This window comes from Rutidosis leptorrhynchoides, chromosome 1 (genome assembly GCF_046630445.1).
Source record: "Rutidosis leptorrhynchoides isolate AG116_Rl617_1_P2 chromosome 1, CSIRO_AGI_Rlap_v1, whole genome shotgun sequence".
Lineage (NCBI taxonomy): Eukaryota > Viridiplantae > Streptophyta > Magnoliopsida > Asterales > Asteraceae > Rutidosis > Rutidosis leptorrhynchoides.
In genome coordinates, this window is record NC_092333.1 from 440,359,255 (window position 1) to 440,380,743 (window position 21,489).

Sequence of the window (21,489 nt, forward strand, 5' to 3'; positions counted from 1 at the left end):
TAAAAAATGAATTAAAATGTTGATTATAACATATGAAACTAAACAATTCTTCAAGTTTGCCACTTGAGTCTATCTTAAACCTCATTCGTATCTTAGCGAATACAATTCGCATTCACAACTTTTCGTGATTCTTGAAAACACCCCGATCGAAAAGATGAACCAACCGCATTTCATCTAAGGAAGAAAAAGGTTTATGCATCTGAAAAACTCTCGAATCCAAATTCATAGTTTAACACATACCGTGTTGAATCCTTTGCCATTTATTAGCAAAAACAACCCTACAATTCCTTTTCAAGAAGCTAATTTTGTCACAGCTCCACTTCGACTTCTCAGTGAGACTACTCCTACTATAACCTCGATATTTATACGTTATTCTTTCGCCGTCGTTACCGGAGAATCTTTTATATTCCGTGACGTCATCAGCAGATGTACCAGCAGCTCGTCATCTCTTTAGCGAACTCCGCAATCAGTATTTTGAAATCTCGCATAACTTCTCCAGTTATACTTATAACATCTATCCCTAAGAATTTCATATTCCGAATGTGAAGTTTCTGAAAAACACCCTGAACTATGAAGTAGTTCTTGAAATGCTGATGAAGCAGCAAAAACTGTAAATGAATTTAGCAGTCAAATGTTGACGATAAAGTATAATGTGATGGTAAAGCTCAGAAAAAGAGGAGATTTGGAACTGGAAAAACGGATTGAGCAAAGTATGAAAGAAGGTGTGGATAAATCACAAGAACTGAATTTGCTTTCAAAGAATCCAAACGATTCAGTACCTGCTGAAACCATTAGTAAAAACCCTACTCGATATTCTAAACCTTTCCGGATGATATTCTTCATCATTATCTTATCTTAGATATTATAAGATATCTTCATATCTTCTGTTATACATATTCTCCATATTTCAGGAGATATTTTCACAACTATTCCTATCTGCGATCATGTATCTTTCCGTAATATCTGCGTTATTAAATAAAAGAAACTGTGTTAGTTTCTAAATTCTGAAACCTTCGAAATTAAAATATGAATGTTTTGGAGTAGTGTTGGGAATTGATGCATGAATTAGTATAATATAATGAAACTTGATCAACTTCATTATATTACAGTAAGTCATGTTAAGTTTCTAATGGAATGTGATGATTCACAGTACCATCATCATGTGCCATGTTACACGGCTCTTATATTTTATCCAATTCCAAAACATATTAAGAACAAATCATCTTGATAGTTCTATTTTCCTGGATATTCTGGTAATTTGACAAATCAAAATCGTGCCATTTCCATTTCTTTCTAAGAGCATCAGCTATGTTCATTCCGAAATTTCATACCTACAAATTCAGGACCATTGCTCGCTTGACTCGAGGACGGGAAGAAGAAACAAAAGGGACAAGGCCCCGAAATAGAAATTAGGACAAAAATCGCAGCAAATAGGAGGAGATATTAACTGTGGATGACAATGATTATAGAAAACAGAAGTAGGGACATTGAAATATAAGTAAAGATATAAAACCCAATAGCAACCCTGAAACTACAAACCGTGCATATCAATACATATTGCTACGTAAAGGCACGGGAGAATTAATAACACTATAACCCCAAGAATATAGTAGAAGTAAATAGTTTCTTCTGGTGGTAAATGAAAGAGAAGAATGAAAGATATGAAAGTTAGAAGTATAATAAGAATCAAAACGGGATGGAGCATATTAAGGAATGAGTAGAAGGAGAAAGAATAGAAGGTGTGAGTTGTAAAGAAACGAAGGGGGTGAATTTATAATGAAGTATCCGATAAAGAAATCGAAACAGATTGCTATATTAAATCAAAGAAGATCCTGATTTTCTAAATCGTCGAAGAACCAAATCTTATTACGTAAGATTTTCTTTAGATCCCTTAAATTCTGGAAATCAATCCTAACCACGTCACCGGTTAAAACGATTCCATATTTACTCATTTCACTCTTTTGTGATAACTTCACTCGTGCGCTTCACATGATCGAATCGTTTTATCTAATATCTCTCGATAATGATAAAACTCCATTATGATCTCATATTCATCATGAAAACATCCTCATTACTATCTATAATGAACCCTATCAAATTTCGAGGACGAAATTTCTTTAACGGGAGGGTACTGTAACGACCCGGAAATTTCCGACCAAATTTAAACCCTAATCTTTATATGTTTCCGACACGATAAGCAAAAACCCTAATGTTGAGACTAGAAAATTTGAAATCTTTAATCAAATACCCTTTGACTCTGCCTGACGATTCACGAATACTTAAGTATAGATATGTATATAATATATACTTGTTAATTAAAGACATTAACAAACAATTTAAGTGGTTGCTAAGGTGTTTTTTTTTTATTTGATTTATGTTTTGCGCTTTAGTATATCATCTATCTATTTCTACCTTTAAAACAAATAAATATCACGGGTTAATTGTACATGTCCCATGAGTTGGAAAAAGCAGACAAGTTGTTATGTTGTTTTATTTCTTTTATTATTTTCACACGTTGTATTTATATGTATATATATTTACCTATCAACAAAACACAAGCACACTTCATTTTTTTTCTTTAATCATCCTAAAACTAGTAATTGTTGCCTACTACTCACTTATGTTTCTGTTACTTGAGCAATCCTAAGACTACCACCACCATCTATTCTTCACCACATCGAACCACCTTCCACCGACACCTTAATCACCATCCAACCCTCGATTATCACCTTAAACCGCCAACCACAACCACCATCCTCCATTCACACTTCATCACCATCAATACGTAAACACCACCACCTTTATCATATCCATCGCCATAACACCCTCTATTCTATCACCACAACAATCACCATTTAAAACATCATCATCCTCCATATATTTGGAGCTGTTTGTTGCCGATATCTTGTGACTATCGAATACCAGAACCATCACCAAGAACCTTACATTTCTCTCTCTCCCTCTTTTCTTTGTGAACCTCCATAACCATCGAGTTTCTTGGTTGTTTCCTCCTGTTTCGATTACTGTTACAGCTGGGTCCTCCATATATATTTCTTTTGTTTTGTTCAAGCCAAGCCAAGAACTACCACACCCCTATTCCTTTCGAACAAACCCATAATCATCATAAACTGAAGCAACTTGTGACTACTATGACTTTCGTTTCTATTTCATCGCAAAACCTTCAATATACCAACAAGCATCGGTTGAACTAGTTTTACTATAGTTACAACCTTTCAAACAGACCTCAAACACCATCACATGCTGCTGCTAGTAACTTGTTTCCACTTCTGTTCGATTCGACAACCTGCAAACCATCACCTCTCTCTCTACTAATTCGGTTGTGTTGAAATCACCATTCAATTATCACCATTAAGATTCGCCCTTGCAACCCACACTTACACAACCTGTTAAATATCGCTGCTACATCTACTTCTAGGGTGTTGTTTCTTTACTCCTGCTGCGTTTTTATTTTTGTTATATTCAAGCCAAACAAAAACCATCAAACCCTTCTAAAACTGCTACCGTCCTCTATCTATTCTTGTTGCTCTCAAACAGATCTAACCGATCCATTTAAACTGCAATTATTTTCATTGTTATTGCTATGCTGGATGATGTTGTTGTGTTGATAAAAATAATGATGAAACGATATAGATGATGATGGACTATATGGTGATGATGATTAGTGGTGTAGGTGGACAAATTAGTAAAAGTTAAAGTGTTGATTGATGATTGACAAACCGATAATGATAGATCACCAATCCCTTTACAGAAAGACATATATTTTTTTTTTACTGAACGTCACTAAAAACATTAAGATATCGGACCCTTTTTGGCACATGATTTCATTAGTTTAAACCAATTTATTTCGAATTCTGATTTGGGCTTATTATTTGCTTCTTGGGCTTATTAAGACGAATAAGAACGGGTTAATTGTATTTGGAACGGGTATATTATCAGTAATGCAAGTCAGCTCAAATGGTTTAGGGGATGGGTTATCTTCCAGGAGGTCGCGAGCTCGAATCTGGGCTGCGACATAATATTTTTTTTTTGAAGCTGCAACCATCTATTTATTATCTACTCTTAAGGTAGTATTATTAGTATTATATATTATCATTATTTATTATTATCATTATTATTATTCATCATTATTATTATTATTATTATTATTATCATTATTATTATTATTATTATTATTATTATTTTCATTATCATTATTATTATTAGTAGTATTATCATTAAAATTACTATTAAAATTTTTTTTTTTTTTTAAATTGTTATTATTATTGGTAGTACCATTATTATTAAATAAGTTTTCTTAATAACAACTATTGAATTTTAAATTTGATTCTAATCATATTAACATTTTTAACATAATAGATATTTTTTTATATATATATTGCTATAATTATATAAATATTAATCATTTTAATACATATAAATACATAACTTAAGATATAATATGTAAATCTATTCGATTTCGATTATATGTGTTAATTTATATATAATTAATTTAGGTTCGTGAATCGAAGGCCAACCTTGCACATGTTAAATGATGTTATATGTATTTTTACTACAAAATACATTAGGTGAGTATATAGTCCCACTTTTAAACTCTAAATATTTCGGGATGAGAATACATGTATTTTATGTTTTACGTTATGGACACAAGTAACTGAAAAATATATTCTACGTTGAGTTGTACCACTGGCATACTTCCCTGTAGCTTGGTAACTAATATTTACAGCGGTATTGTAAACGCGAATCCTGTTGATAGATCTATCGGGCCTGACAACCCCAACCGGACTGGACGACCAGTATTCAACGGTTGCACAGTACTTCGTTTTGTGACTACACTTGGTACGGTGTAGTAAGATTTCATAATAAAGGGAATATGCGACGTGATTAAATGTTAAGTATGGTTACCAAGTGCTCAACCACTTAGAATATTTTTATTTAAATGTTTACATATGAAATCTTGTGGTCCATTGTTATAACGCTGCTAGCATCAAACCTATATATCTCACCAACTTTATGTTGACTTTTTAAAGCATGTTATTCTCAGGTACGAAATAAGTCTTCCGCTGTGCATTTGCTCATGTTAAGGACATATCTTGGAATCGATCATTGCAATGGAACTAAATGTTGATGACTTCGTCCAGGAGGATTAGGACGGGTCGTCACAACATCCGAATTTGATAACTCGATCACTTCTTTGCACGGGCCGCAAAGAATGAGAACTCAGATCCAATATCTGGATCTCCCTAAAATTATCTCCACAACGAGAACCATTGATATAACCACCTGACTCTGTTTCTGCTGCGAGCCGTCACAGTTATAACGTAACTAGGCCTTTGTTATGTCATACCCTACTAGAACCACATATAATCCTAGAGAGATCAAGACCCTGAGTACATAGACCATAATCGATGAGTTCATCGTGATATACCTAAACTAAGTATCATGATCTCGCTTCATGTTGCCAAACAAATGTTATGCCCGTCGTTTATTCTCCTGATGATAACATAATCATCATCCTATCAAAAACCACACTTTGAGTCCGCCATTGTTCTTGATCTTCAAACCATGAAGCTTTGATACCACTTCCTAGGAATTATGCATCTCATATAAGACATGTGATTGATTACAAACATAAACCCAGAATAACAAGCGGATAGAACATGCGTTAAACGATAAATAAATGTAAACAACACAAGGATTTAAGACGTTAATATCCTAACTCTAATTGAATGAAGAAGAGTTTAGTTAACAAATGCAAACCAAAGATATTTTCTTATTAATTATTACATTTTAATATCGTACTAGCTTAAGATCACCGATCGAGGGATTAGGAAAGAAAACTTTCAAGTATCAATGTACTTGTATGATAACTTGGAAATTTGCAGAAGTGAAATATTAAATACCACATAATACTAAATATAATATGGGTAAAGGGTTTCGCCCAGATAATATATTGATAATCAATACAAGCTACAAATCAAAACAGTGTTGCGGGCATATTTCGCCCACAACCGAACAAACAAAACAACTAACGCCCTTGAAACGACATGTGCCATAACACAAACGAAACACAAAGCGACCATGCACTATAAGATAAACTAACATGGCTTTAAAATTTCTATTGAGACCTTATCCTACACACATGATGCGTATTCTTGAACTTCAACGACATCAACTTCAAACGAACCGTAGCATATATAACTTTAAGAAGTTGTACCGGGCTACGCAAATTTTTTTTAAAACAACCGAGCATTCCTTTCGTGCCAAATAAAATATACCGAAGCTGCAAATAGAAGTTTAATTATCACAACACGCGAAGTCCTTCGATGCGCTGGATACAGTAGGTTAATAATGTCCTTCCATTTCGTTACACTAGAAGGGAAAAGCAAATACCACATACCTTCTTCCACACCAGTTATGAAAAAGAACATTCGAAATACAGATGATCATGAGTGTCTGACTGAGATTTACATAGTGAGCAAAACATCATTTGTAACGAATTCACTTCCCAATGTCTTAATCTGTCTTAAGTTTTGAGCTTTTCCCCCATCAGAAGCCAAACCGTACAAGCATGACGTGGAATATTTTGGCTAAACTAGACCACCGAGTACCACGAGACAGTTGGGGCTTTCGGACGAAGCGACTCCCAAGCATTTCTTGACGAAAAATCACCCAAGCTTCCATCTGCAAGTTTCCAATATATTTTATATATCTCAGACTGATCTGGGCATTCAGCGGGTATATTTGAACCCATGTAATTGGCCAGTTCCATCCCGTAGAAGTAAGTAAGTCACTCACTTCAGATAAAGCATTAAAACCCGCTCTAATGATTTCCCGAAACAAAATTACGTTATTAAGATGACCAAAATCACACCACGAGTCATACCAAGCCGAGGTGCTTTCACCATTTCCAAGTTTGTGAATTATGAAAGGTCGAAGTGTACTCCTGATGCTAAGTAACTTCCAGCAGACATAGCTCGAAGAGTTACTGTTGTCCACCTCCTAAATACTTCGGTCACGGAGCTTATAAGAGTGAATCTATTTAACGCACATCGACTCTTTGCTTGTAACAAAACTCCAGAAATGGAATGCCAAAAGAGATATGTTCCAAATTTTCAAGTTCCTTATACCCAAACCACCTTCTTGTTTTGGAAGGAAACATCCTTCCACTTAATTTTAGCTTTTTCTCGTTTCAACTCTACTTGACACCATAAAAACCCACGTAATATTTTCTTAATATCCAAAATGACAGTGTCCGACAAAAGGAAGACGGATGACCAATAAACTTGCAAGGATAATATGACTGATGTGATAAGTTGTAATCTCCATGCAAATGATAAGAACTCGTTCTTCCAATTCTCGACCCATTGTTTCACCATGTCAACTAAAAGTTTACAATCCTTAACATATAAAGCCGAAAACACATGAGGTACACCAAGATGCCGAACAGGAAGAGTGCCTTCCACGAAAGGCATGAGATCCATGATAGCTGCCTTGATAGGTTGACTAACATTGCAGGAAACTGTGGTGCTTTTCGGTAAACTTGGAGTAAACCCCAAGCACTCTTTAAACTCATTAAGAGCTTCCGTGTGAGAAAATAAGAAAAGGTATCAGCGTGAGAAAATAAGAAAAGGTCATCCGCAAAACATACATTCACAATTTATTTATTGCTCTTCACACATACTGTGATACTTTAACTCATCCGTTTCACCAATATTATTTCGTTTAATCAATAGAGTTAAGACTTCCATGACAAGTGTAAACAAATAAAGAGACATCAGATCACTTTGTCTCAACTCTCTTTTCCCTTTAAAATAACCATAAAGCTCTCCATTAATATTTACAAAAAAGAGGTGGACGAGACACATTTCATAATCCATTTTATCATTTTCTTATGAAACCCATTGTGAGATAAAATCTACCTTAAAAACCTCCAATCAACTGTATCATACGCCTTTTGATTATCGACTTTGAAAGCATAATAGGGAAAACCTTTATTTAAATGATAATTCTTCATAATCTCTTGGGTAATCAAATATTATCCGATATAAGCCTCCCATATAAGCCTCCCATGAATAAAAGCTGATTGATTACCACTCACAATACTATCCAAACACCCTTTAATACGCCATGTGATCACTTTTCTTATACATTTGTATATCACATTACAAAAAGAAATTGAACGCTAGTCGGTTACCTTACTAGGCGTCTCGAACTTTGGCAAAAATGCAAGAATTGTATATTTAAGTTCAGTACGTAACTGCCCATTTACGAAATCTTTAACAGCCTGACACACATCTTCACCCATGATATCCCATGTTATATTGAAAAACGTAGAAGTATACCCATCCGGACAAGGGGCGCTATCATCACCAATATTAAACATAGCTTGTTTAACTTCTTCATTAGTTACGAGAGTAACCATTTGGTCTGCTTGCACATAGGATAATTTGTTATCAAATAAGGAAGAAGGGTCGTGAATATCACTGCAAACATGATCCATACCCAAAAAATGTGTATAGTGTTGAACAAATAAATCACCCACCTTCGATCATATTATTATTATTATTAATATCCATAATAGCATTAATACAACCACAATTCGCACAACCTTTATTCACCTTATGAAAATAAGCCATATTACTATCGCTCGCTTTAAGCCACTGCACTTTCGACCTTTGTGTAGATGATCTAGGACCTTAGATTAAACGTTATACCTAGATTAAAGGCGGAAAACAATAAACCAGGATGAATCGAATACGAGTTTCACTTTGGGATCAATCTAACCAACTATATGTTGATATAATCGACACCTACATGATTGTATTCGGTTGGGGTTTGGTCTGGGACAATAGTAACAATGAAATACGACGGCTAGGGTGTGTAGGGTGTGTAAACTAACAATGAAACCCAACACCCGTATATATATAAAGTTACAGTGACCATCGGCCGGTGGTCTCTGACCTACGGCCGATGGTGATAGTCCCTCGACCGATGGTCCCTACCATCGGTCGATGGTCTGAGCTGCCAACCAAATAGCTCGAACCATTTTACGTCATTGCTTAATCAATTCAAACACACAATATCAATGACAATGTTTATACACGACTGAAATGTAAACGATAATACAAATAGAACTTATTACATCATAGAACTCGGGATTATGCACCAACAAACTCCCCCTAAGACCTAATTCTATATCAAAAGTCTTCAGTCGTCATCCAATTCATTCGTATGAATCGATTACCATGTTGTTCAAGTAGCACAGCTTAGCTACTTTCACATGTTGTTCAGCCTGCACCTTGTTCTCTCGTCGATAAAGCATACGGTTATAGTACAATGTGAAAATATCAGCCTCGGTACAGTTTCTTAACCAAATCGGATCCAACACACGAATGCACTCAATATCATTCTCATTCACCTTATCCAAAACAATCACAGCTTCTTCAGAACGATCATCAAAAAACCACCATCTGAACCTCTGACTCCAATTTTGCGGTAATTTCCTCAATGGTACATTCTTCATAGTCTTTGCCCGCTTGTACTTTACAATTCTTCGAGATTCACCAGTTCTAGGATTAACTTTGTAACTGATCCTAGGAAACTGTGGCCTAAAACCTTCCCAATTCTTCGAATTAAAAGTAATTCGAATCTTCTTCACCAGCAACTAAGATCGATCGTTCATTCCACAATACAGCATTCTCAACCTGGCAATCTGCATTAGCTCAAAGTACGGTAGTGACTTGAATTCGTGACCATGTTTGAAATAATCAACGCCAAACTCTCGCTTAACTGCAAACATGTTGAATTCTTCAATGTAAGCCCAGGCTAGAATTCTCCCTTTCACACTCTTTCTCAGATTAATCGTCTTCAAATACTTCGGCTCAAACTTCGGTTTCTCACAATACTTTCTAATCCTCAACATATCTCTCCAATCAACTTCCAACTTTTCAGTTCTTTCCTTATGATATTTGACTGGCAAAAATCCTTCAGGCAGGACTTCAGTTCGTTCTTTCTCTTTACACTTTCGATCCAAAAGTTCATCATTTGTTCTAAACAACTCCTCAAAACCAGGAAGATCCTCATTCTTATCATTTTGATATGTAGGAAAATCTTCATGAGTAACATCCTCAACTAAATCATCTATATCTCTATCACTAAAACCCTCTGTAACCTCAGGGCCAAAAGAATCATCCTCAGATGGAGACTCGTCAGACTGTTCATCAGCAGCTTTAGCTTCCTCTTGCTCTAGACGCACCAGTTCGTCCAGCTCTTCTCTAGAGAGGTTGTGAGGGATCTCTCCCTCTTCTAGTTCATCATAAACAACAGAATGCTTGAGCTCATCCTGTTTAGAAAAGAAATCACTAAAACTATAATCAATTTTAAGAGGAATTACTGACAGTGCTGTAGCTTTAGAGGAACCAGGAGCCTCCACCATTCGGTTATCAGTCTCATCCTCAGGCATCTCAACCAGATCAAACTTCTCTTCCCACGCAGTCATCTTAGCCAGAGCTGATGCAGCAACTCCTTAGCTTGAGAAGCTTCTCTTTTTGCATCAGTTAATAACAACGATTGATCACCAACTTTTCTTTGTAGCAGTTCAACTTGCAGCGATAGCCGTGTAACATCCTCAGACTTAACACGATTCTCCTCCTTCAACTGCTCAATCTTCTCATCCATTTCCTTCCTCATTCTCAAGTTATCAGCCATAGCTTGAACATATAAATCATTCAAATTGCAGAGAGTCGAGGAACTAACACCTCCTTCAGTTCCAGCATGAATCGGAGCTTCCGGAGTAGGAGTAGAAACGGTCTCTTGGGAGACTTGTTGAACCATGGGTGGTGACTGTTGTGTTGAAGGATGTTGCTGTTGTGAAGTTTGTTGTCCTTGAGTCTGCAGTGTCGGTGTCACTGGTTGATTTACAGCTGATGATCCACCAGCATCTTTGTAAACTAACTTGAACCTCGTTTTCAACTTTAGCTTTGTTGAGACCTGAGAACTCTCATCTTCAACCATTCTCCTTTTTGATCCCCTGGAAGCTTCCTCAACACCAACATTAGGATTAACATCACCAGTCTCATCAACTAATCCCCCAACACCTAACCCACCAGCAGCTTGAGTATTCACTGGTTGTTTCACTTCTTCATCACTATTCACTACCTCAAAATCAGGTTCTCGATCAAATAAGCTATTTTCATTTCTCCACTTCTTCCCTGGAGGACACTGATAAGTTTCTTTCGCAAGATGACACACAAGCTTGCCATCATTAGTACTTTTCATCTGATTCAGTCAATTGAAAGTAAGATCTATCATATGTTTCAAATCAATGACATCTTTCCTCAATCTAGGCAATTCAACAGTTTGACGATTGATCATAATTTGTAAGAACCTCGGATAAATCAGATATGACTTGCTCGTCACATTCTCCACCAGTAGATCAAAGATAACCCCCGAGAAATTGAAATCAGCCTTCAAAACCAACGCAGCAAACATTCCTTGATAGATCTCGCTCAGTTCATCAAACTCTCCTTGTAACGGGCTTAAACACCTCAGCACAACAAGTGATAAATATCTATACGGTGGAGTGAATCCACTTCTTTTAATCGTTGCTCTCGTGATATCACCAGCATATTTGCATCTTAACACACATCCAGTAATCTTTGTCTTTGCAGCTTCTTCGGCATGTTCTCATCATCCTCGAACAAGAAAGTGTTTCGAATCGTATCTTCAGATATCTTAATCTCCTGACCACAAACGGTACTTACAATAACCACCCTATGATCTACGATCTCAACCCTTGCATGTTCCCAAAACTCTCTCTGATGTGAGTAATATACCGTACAGGGCATAGAGATAGCTGTAAATACTCTTGAACGTTTCAGAAACTCCATTACGCCCTTGTATTTACCAGCATTGAGACCTTTCTCATTTAGACAAGATGTGAGATTGGAACCACTGTTAGCTTTCAACCCTAGAAGATCAATAGAAAACGGACCCCCCGATGACTCAGGATCGGATTCATGTGCAACATTTTCTGGATCAGCTTGAACACCTGACATTATGAAAATAACTGCAAACACAATTCAAATCAGCACAGAGTATTCATGACTTATTAGACACCACATGGTGGTCCTAACAAAATATATTACATCATTCAGTCTATGAGATCAAGATCACAATTACATGTCCGAAGTATGATTATTACAGACATAGAATAGTGTATCAATGCTAACAGACTAGCATCATCAAATTACATATCAAGCTGAAAATACATAATAACAAAGACAAACACAGAAACATAAACTCAGAAACACTTATCCCACAATGGGATTCTCTGGCACTAGCTTTTCCTCATATTGAACCACACCAAGTTTCTCAAACACATTATGCAATAAGGCTGCATACGGAAATGGTTCTTCCATCTCAAGAAAATATTTCATTACATGAATGAGAAAGTGGCCCATATTCACTTGAATACCCTCTATTAGGCAATACAAAAGCAGTGCCTCAGTACCAGACAATAGATTATCGCCTTCTCTCCTAAAGGTCACATTACTTTTGATTATTCTCAAGTGTATCTCATGTTGTTGTGACACCTCGTCATCACTAATCTCAACCCTACCAGCATTGACTACTTTCCCTGGCTTGCATAACCTTGCAATTATGTCAGACAGTTTGAATATGTTGGGAATCTTTCATAGATCTTTGCTAGGATACAATATTTTAACCCCAGTGTACGGTACATTTAACAGGTTTGAGAATTCCTCCATGGTCCACTTATACTGTTGGTCAAATAAGCCTGAGTGGACAAATTTCTTCTTGCTATCTTCTAAGGCAACATTGGCATAAAATTCCCACAACAAATCAGGACAAAAGTAGCTAGAATTCTGTCGAGTCGCAATGACCTTTTGTTCCACTAAGATGGGTCGTCCACTAGCTAGAATTCTCCTACGGTTGATGTTAAACATCCATTGCCCAACAACGGAATCACCTGACATTCTAATACAAACTACAAGCACTAGTATTAGATAGTCATAACAGAAATTACCAGAAACCTAAGAAGTCATTCAAAATCAACACAAAACTGCACCATCGGTCCAATTAAGTGACCATCGGTCGATGGACTAGACCATCGGTCCGATGGTCTAGACCTACGGCAGTTGGTCTAGACACACCAAAAAGAATCCACTAACTGATCAACTTGGGACCTACGGTCGAGTGTAGAGTCCTACGGCCGAGTGTAAGACACCATCGATTGAAGGTCAAAGACCTTCGGCCGAGGATAGTTCATCAGATCTGTTTTCCTAAACTTTTCAAATCGATCAATCTGTTGTTTTACGTTCGATTCCTGGTCACAATAGTGTCTAAAGATTCCGATTAGCATAAATACATCATCAATTTTAACATCTAATGGCCAAAAATCACTCGACTAGCAATTTATACTTCGAATCTAAAATTAACGATTTAAAACGAATGAAAACAAGTTAGATTACCTCGTTAACGGCGCTGGGATCACAAAGAGAAGATGTAAAAAACTATCGATCAAAATCTCCTTTCTCTTTCACTTGAAAATCGATGGTAAAATCTCACAAATTGCACAAAGTGACTGACCCGATCGACTCTGGATCCTTTTATACCCGATCAGTGACCATCGACCGATGGTCTAATCCTTCAGCCTGATGGTCCAGACACTCGATCGAGTGTCCGAGTCCTTCGGCCAAGGGTAATCACAGTCGGCCGGTGGTCTTGGCTTAGGAAAATTTTAAAACTTAATACTTTCCACATTCAAAATTTACCTTCTTTTGCACCTTCACTCCCCCTGGGACTGATATCCACAGTATAAACACAAACACGCTTTGTACCATTAAGCTTTAAACAACTTGTTTTCAAATTTTATGAAAGACATAAAATTCCCTTCACATTAAACCTTTCCGAGAACTGTGTTGTTAAGCTTACAATATGAAACAGAAATGCACATGCATCTAACTTATGAATGCAAACATTCTTGGGTCAAAACGTGTAAGTTGGCAGGGACACGCTAACCCTGTGTGTCGTAGCACCCACCAATCCCACCTCTAAAGAGACCTGTGCCGAAAAAGTTCCTCCTCCCAGTACCCACAGTGACGGCAAGGCGATCTTTACCCCAGCTGGCTAGACCCCCGAAGCAATTCACAAATTTCCCCCCGGAGGGAGAAATAATTCCATGCGGGGCGCCCAGACTGAGAATCAAACTTGCCCCTTTCTTGGGTCAAAGCTTCCCCCACTATGGGCCCAGGGATCAAAGGCATCGGGTACCACTGAGCTATTCTCAGATATGCATGCACATGCAAATACACAAAGCAAATTATAGTAAAAGATCCAGTGTGTCATGATTAGCAATATTATAACAGACATATTCAATAACATTTAACCTTTTAAGTCTGTAATAGATCAACTTCTAACATCAATTTCATTAAACAATTGCATAAGAATAGTATATGATGTTATCAGCATAGGAACAAGTAATACTGCTTATCATGAATCACACTACAGGGAGCATAACACATCTTTTTGTGAGTTGACATATCAAATTGATTAAATCTTTTTGATTTGGGGATCAGAACTGAACTATATTGACATGTTATTCCACAATTCAGTCATTAACTTACTTGATAAAGCATATACAGAACAACTTTCAAATATATCAGTAAACGTTTACTAACTTTCACCCTAGATTTCAATGATCACGTTATATTAATTACATTAACATTTTTCAATGTTTGAATTTGACCACGAAGTCAGTGCTCATTTGAGATCGCACGATGTTTCAGGTAGAACAATTGAGCACAACATGTTGACGCTGTCCTCTTATTACATCAAAGTTCTTTCAATCTGATTGGACAGAACCATCTCGCGATGTTTCTAGCAACCCTATCAGCCATGAGCTTCTACCTTAAACTTACACTTTTCATTTCAGATAACCTTGTGAATCTCAAATTTATTGCATACTTTGTTAAGGTGCATACCGGCCGCTATAAACCCCATATTTAAATGGAAATAGTATGATGTATGATGTTGGATAGATGGAAGTGATATATATATATATATATATATATATATATATATATATATATATATATATATATATATATATATATATATATATATATATATATATATATATATATATATATATATATATATATATATATATATATATATATATATATATATATATTTGAGTGATGGAACGCTATATCCTCCAGAAGATATTCCCTCTATCCAGGTTAATAGGTACAATCTCATACCACAGACAAAAGATGTAAAGTTCACTAAATGAGATGTGAACTAAATGATTTAAGTTCTCTATATCTGATGATTTGATAAATTCTCCCCCTCAGATGTAGATAACTAAATCGTTCAAATAAATCTCCGATTGGAATATCCGTTGTCTCAGATTAGATAACATAGGAATCGCTAAAGCTTTGTTCAATTCTTGAACCATGATTCTCTTATAGTTAGGTGGTGCATCATGTTATATACACCTTCAAATAAATAAACATAAACAAAACATAAAATGCATTTTTTTTTTGAATTTTCTGATGTTGCCTTTTCTCCATAAATAAAACAAACAAAATAAATAAACAAATACAACTATACATGATGATGATGCAACACTGTCTTTGACTTTAGTAGAAACAGCACGGAAAACCAAACTTCTGATGTTGAAATCTAGAACCCGATGACGTTGCAAGATACAAATCATTCTGTGTCTGTGATACAAGACTGCACTTCTCAACCCTTTTAGAGAAAACACCTCCCTTTGGGTACCCAATATGTATGTTGTTGAATTTCGGTCCAAGTAATAAAGGTAAATAGAGACTAGTATGCATCCTAGATAAAGTATGCTCACCTTAGGGACTCACAAAATTATCCTTTGCTACCGAGTATAAATCGTAGTAGGGGAGACCTCAACCATCTGTTGAGTCTCTGAACAATCATTTCTCAGTACACATACAGTGATAAGTAGGTGACTACCCTCAACCACTGTAAATCTTTCCATGATTTCCTCATCATGATACTTACGCTTTGTTAGTGTGATCATCTCTATCTAGAATTAGGCCAATAAAGTCTACTAACACATTATCAGTCATCCTGTATTACTCGTTGTTCACAACTTACATGTCAGTTCAGTATTGCAATCACTTCCCCATAACAAAGAATAAGCAACTCATTTTCAGGTTTTTTAATTTTTATGGATTTTCCATTTTTTATTTTTTATTTGTTTTTCTGGTTTTTCCAATTTTAATGACTTTTTGATTTTCTCTGTACAAAAACATAAAACTATCTAAAAACATAAGCAAACATGCAGAAATATCATCAAATACTAACCTATCATGCAAAAGGAAAGCAAACATGCAAATGATCTACAATCTACTATGCAAAGCTACACATATTATACAAGAAGTTTCAAGTTCTTCACAACTCAGTATCTTGGTTAGGTTCCTCTGTGTTAGGAACCTTAGTTTCAGGAACCACGTCAGTAAGCAATTTAATACCTATTTCCTTTAACAGAAAATTAAAGCGTGGCTTATCAAAAGCTTTTGTGAAGAGATCAGCCCTTTGGGCTGTAGTGTCTATCTGCACTACATCTATCAGCTTTTTCTCATAACAATCTCTAATGAAATGGTATTTAATCCCTATATGTTTCGTTTTAGAATGATTTACGGGATTTTTAGTGACAGCTATGGCAGCAGTATTATTAACATAAATAGGAGTGTTAGAAATTTGATACCGTAGTCACGTAGTTACTGTTGAATCCAGATGACCTGAGATGTACAGCTGGCTGCTGCAATGTATTCTGCTTTACAAGTGGATTGAGCCACTGCTGTCTGCTTCTTACACTGCCAGGTAACTAGTTTGCATCCTAGAAATTAATAACCCCCTGATGTTGACTTAAAATCTTTCTTACAACCTCCATAGTCAGAATCACTATACGCTGTGAGATCAAAACCATCCTCACACGGATACCATAACCTTAAGCTCAGTGTATCTTTCAAATACCTCAGAATCTTCTTAACCACTAACATATGATGAACATTAGGATTCGCCTGATAACGGGCACACAGACAAACCTCAAACATGATATCTGGTTGAGAAGCTGTAAGATACATTAGAGAGCCTATGATTTCCCTGTATAACATTTGGTCCACTGATGCACCTTCACAATCAGGTGATATCCCATGATTCACAGACAACGGAGTCTTAGCTGGTCTTTCTGCTTCCATTTGAAACCTCTTCAGAATATCAGCAACATACTTGGTTTGATGCAAAAAGATGCCTTTATCCGTCTGAGCTACCTGCAGACCTAAGAAAAACTTTATTGTTCCCATTGAACTCATTTTGAACTTCTACTGCATGACCTTCTCAAACTCATCAACCATTCCCTGATATGTCGACCCGAAGATAATATCATCAACATAAACCTGCACTAACATAAGATGTTGTCCCTGCTTCTTGATGAAAAGTGTTTGATCAATGACACCTCTCCTAAAACTATTTTCAAGCATATAGTTGGACAACGTTGCATACCATGCTCTCGGAGCTTGGTGAAGACCATAAAGTTCCTTTTCAAGTCGATAAACCTTTTCTGGGAAATACGGGTCTTCGAAACCGGGTGGTTGTTCAACAAACACTCTTTCATTGATCTCTCCATACAAAAATGCACTATTAACATCCATCTGAAAAACTTTAAATCCCATGAAGGATGCAAAGGCCAAGAAAATCCTAATAGCCTCCAGTCTCGCAACTGGAGCAAATACCTCATCATAGTCAATTTCAGGGATCTGTTGATATCCCTTCACCACCAATCTAGCTTTGTTCCTGATAACAATACCCTGTTCATCCTTCTTATTTTTCAAAACCCATCGAAGACCATAGGGCACACAACCATGTGGTGGATTGACTAGATTCCAAACCTTTAAATGTTTAAATTGTAACAGCTCCTCTTGCATTGCACTAACCCACTCGTCATACTTCAATGCCTCATAAGCATCTTTAGGTTCGATTTGACACACATAACATGAGTGAGCATGCACAAATATTCTTCCTGTCTTATTCAACGATGAATAAAAAGCTGTTACCACATTCGCACTCTCTGTCTGAACATCTTCTACTATTGTTGAACTTACACTTGTCATGGGAACCTCTGATGTAGTCGGAACTCCAGATGTATAAGCTTCATTAGACTTCGCTTGAGGAATACTAATGTGAGGAATGCCTCTTGAATCCACATAATAATCATCAAGACATTTAGGTGGTAGAATAACACGATTGAATCTATGTACACCTCCTGCTTCAGTTGGCAGTTCAGTCATTGTTACAGTTGGTGGTTGATTATATAGAGGATTAAGATGTTCCTCTGTCAGTTGCGTTCGACTAACTTCCTCGTCATCTTCAAGCTCACTATCTTCATCTGTATATACTACCCCGTCCTCATTTGAATCAAAATCACCTCTAACACTCTGCAGACTTGGTTGCAAGCTAGAAACCGGATTCTGAACCTGCGCCAGAATAGTGATAACATTCTCAGAAGAGTTTTGAGAATCAAACAATATCTGAGTCAGAACTTCTTCATCTGTAGCATCTGGTGGAAGATTGAAGGAATCAAATAACTTATCATATTCAAACTGCCATGCGAACCCTTTACTAACACGAGGTGGAGCATTGCGTTGAATATCAACCTCATAACGTTCTTCCGCACACTTTGACTCAGTATTATACACCCGTTTGTTCGGATTCCCATATCCCAAGAAGATACCCGAGACAACCTTTGAATTAAATTTCCCTCCAGCGTCTCGTACTAGAATAGTACAAGGAGCACCAAAAGGTTCAAAATGTTTAATATTAGTCTTTCTCTTATGTAACAGTTCATAACACGTTTTACCATGTCTCTTTACCACCAGAACTCTGTTCATCACATAGCATGCTGTAATCACTGCTTCACCCAAGAAAACAATTGGAAGACATGAATCAGCTAGCATCGTTCTTGCGATTTCAATTAGAGTCCTATTCTTCCTTTCAGCAACACCATTTGACTGTGGTATATAAGCAGGACTGAACTGTTGTTGTATCCTCTTCTCATTACAAAACAGCAGCATCTGATTGTTCTTGAATTCCGTACGAATCTTTCTAACCTTCAACTTATACAAACTTTCGAGCTTCAGAATCAAAACTTTAATATGATCAAAAGTATCTTACTTGTGTTTCAACATCACAACTCACGAGAAACGGGAATATTCATCGGTAACTACCAAGCAATAAGACTCTCCGGTGAGAGTTATACAGTTAACTGGACCAAAGAGATCCATGTGCAACAATTCCAAAGGAATATTAACTGAATGATGTTTCTTGGTAGTATGTGACTTTTTAGTCTGTTTCCCTTGCTTAAATGGAAGACAACCTTTAGGAATATGAAAACTCTTAACATTCACGCCTTCAACTAAATCATTGTGGACTAGGTTATTCATCTTCCTTAGACTCAGATGACCCATACGCTTGTGCCAGATAATCGACTCCTATTTAGTAGCTTTAGAAACGAAGGCTTGATGGCATGTAGCTGCTTTAACATGAGCCTTACGCATATCAAGGATATAGAGATCCTTGCACCTTAGAGCCGTCATCAGAATCATGTCTTCCGGAATTACAAACTCTTTTCTCAAAATAAAACAAAACTTATCATCAAAAGCCACAGTATACTTTTTGTCGGCAACTTGTGAAACTGAAAGCAGATTGTTCGACATCTGCTCCACATAATTAACTTTATCAAAGCTGACGTTCTCATTAGCAATAACACCCTGAGCAGTAATAAATCCTCCTTCACTACCTGCAAAAGAAACTAGTCCTCCATCCACTGTTTTCACATTAGAAAGCAAAGACAAGTTCCCTGTCATGTGCCTGGACGCCCCAATATCAACGATCCAAGTATTGCAGTGTGGATTGTAGGCGACCTGCACATTAAAGTAAGAGGATTAGTTAGAAAGGGCCACACATGCCCTAATGGCAGTGGGTTTCCCATCAACACCAACAACTGGCAACTCCACCCATTGTCCTTTAGATCCAGAAGGACCTTCAGGATTTTGAACACCCTTAACTTCTGATTTGTAGAGACCCGATTTCCATATTTCCAATTCTCATAAACATACGTCTCATGCATAGAGACAAAAAGCATTCATATGGATTGAACACCTGGTTACCGACATTCACAATATGCATATAAGAATATCCCCATCATTCCGGGATCCTCCTTTGGACATGATATTAATTTCGAAGTACTAAAGCATCCGGTACTTTGGATGGGGCTTGTTGGGCCCGATAGATCTATCTTTAGGATTCACGTTAATTAGGGTGTCTGTTCCCTAATTCTTAGATTACCAGACTTAATAAAAAGGGGTATATTCGATTTCGATCATTCAACCATATAATGTAGTTTTGATTACATGTCTCTATTTCGTAAAAACATTTATAAAAATTGCGCAAGTATTCTCAGTCCTAAAAATATATATTGCAAAAGCATTTAAAAAGGGAGCAAATGAAACTCACGCATATAAATATTGTAAAACAGTTAATAAAGCATTTGCATGTATTCTCAGCCCAAAAACGTAAAGAGTAAAAGGGACAAATGAAACTCACGCATATAAATATTGTAAAACGGTTAATAAAGCATTTGCATGTATTCTCAGCCTAAAATATATATATAAAAAGGGAATAATGAAACTCACGCATATAAATATTGTAAAATAGTTAATAAAGCATTTGCATATATTCTCAGCCCAAAAATATATATAAAAAGGGAATAATGAAACTCACATATTGTATTTTGTAGTAAAAATACATAGAATGACATTGAACAAGTATAGGGTTGGCCTCGGATTCACGAACCTATATCATTTGTATATTTATTAATATACATAATGGAGATCGAACAGTGTATATATAAATTTATTAGTTATCTTCATTTTATATTAATAATATATATATGTTTCATATACTCATTTTGTATATATAAAAAATATTAATTTTCGTTATGTTATAGGTATTAGTTATATCTTTATTATATATATATATATATATATATATATATATATATATATATATATATATATATATATATATATATATTATATATATATATATTTTTTATATTTAGATATCATTTGTATATTAGTAATAGTAGTTATAAGAATACCAAAAATAAATTTGATAGTCATAAAAATGTTGATAACAATAATTTTAGTATTTACAAAATGATGCCAATATTTATAACAATAACTTGTATTATTTGAATAATAATAGTAATAATAATAATTATAATTATATCAATACCTATTTTAATATTAGTAGTAGTAATGATAATATTAACATTTAATGATAATATTAATAATATTAAATTGTAATATAATAGTTATAATATTACTTAAGTTATCATTAATA

The 21,489-nt window shown here is 35.9% G+C and overlaps 1 protein-coding gene across 1 annotated transcript; it reads right to left on the reverse strand.

The window, feature by feature from the left end:
- Positions 1 to 7,142: 7,142 nt before the first annotated feature.
- LOC139902704 (uncharacterized) lies at positions 7,143 to 7,898 on the reverse strand. Its single transcript, XM_071885310.1, has 2 exons — positions 7,703 to 7,898; positions 7,143 to 7,600 (listed from the first exon to the last, which is right to left on the reverse strand). Exons 1-2 carry the CDS (start codon positions 7,896 to 7,898, stop codon positions 7,143 to 7,145), a joined length of 654 nt encoding a protein of 217 aa, XP_071741411.1.
- Positions 7,899 to 21,489: the final 13,591 nt, after the last annotated feature.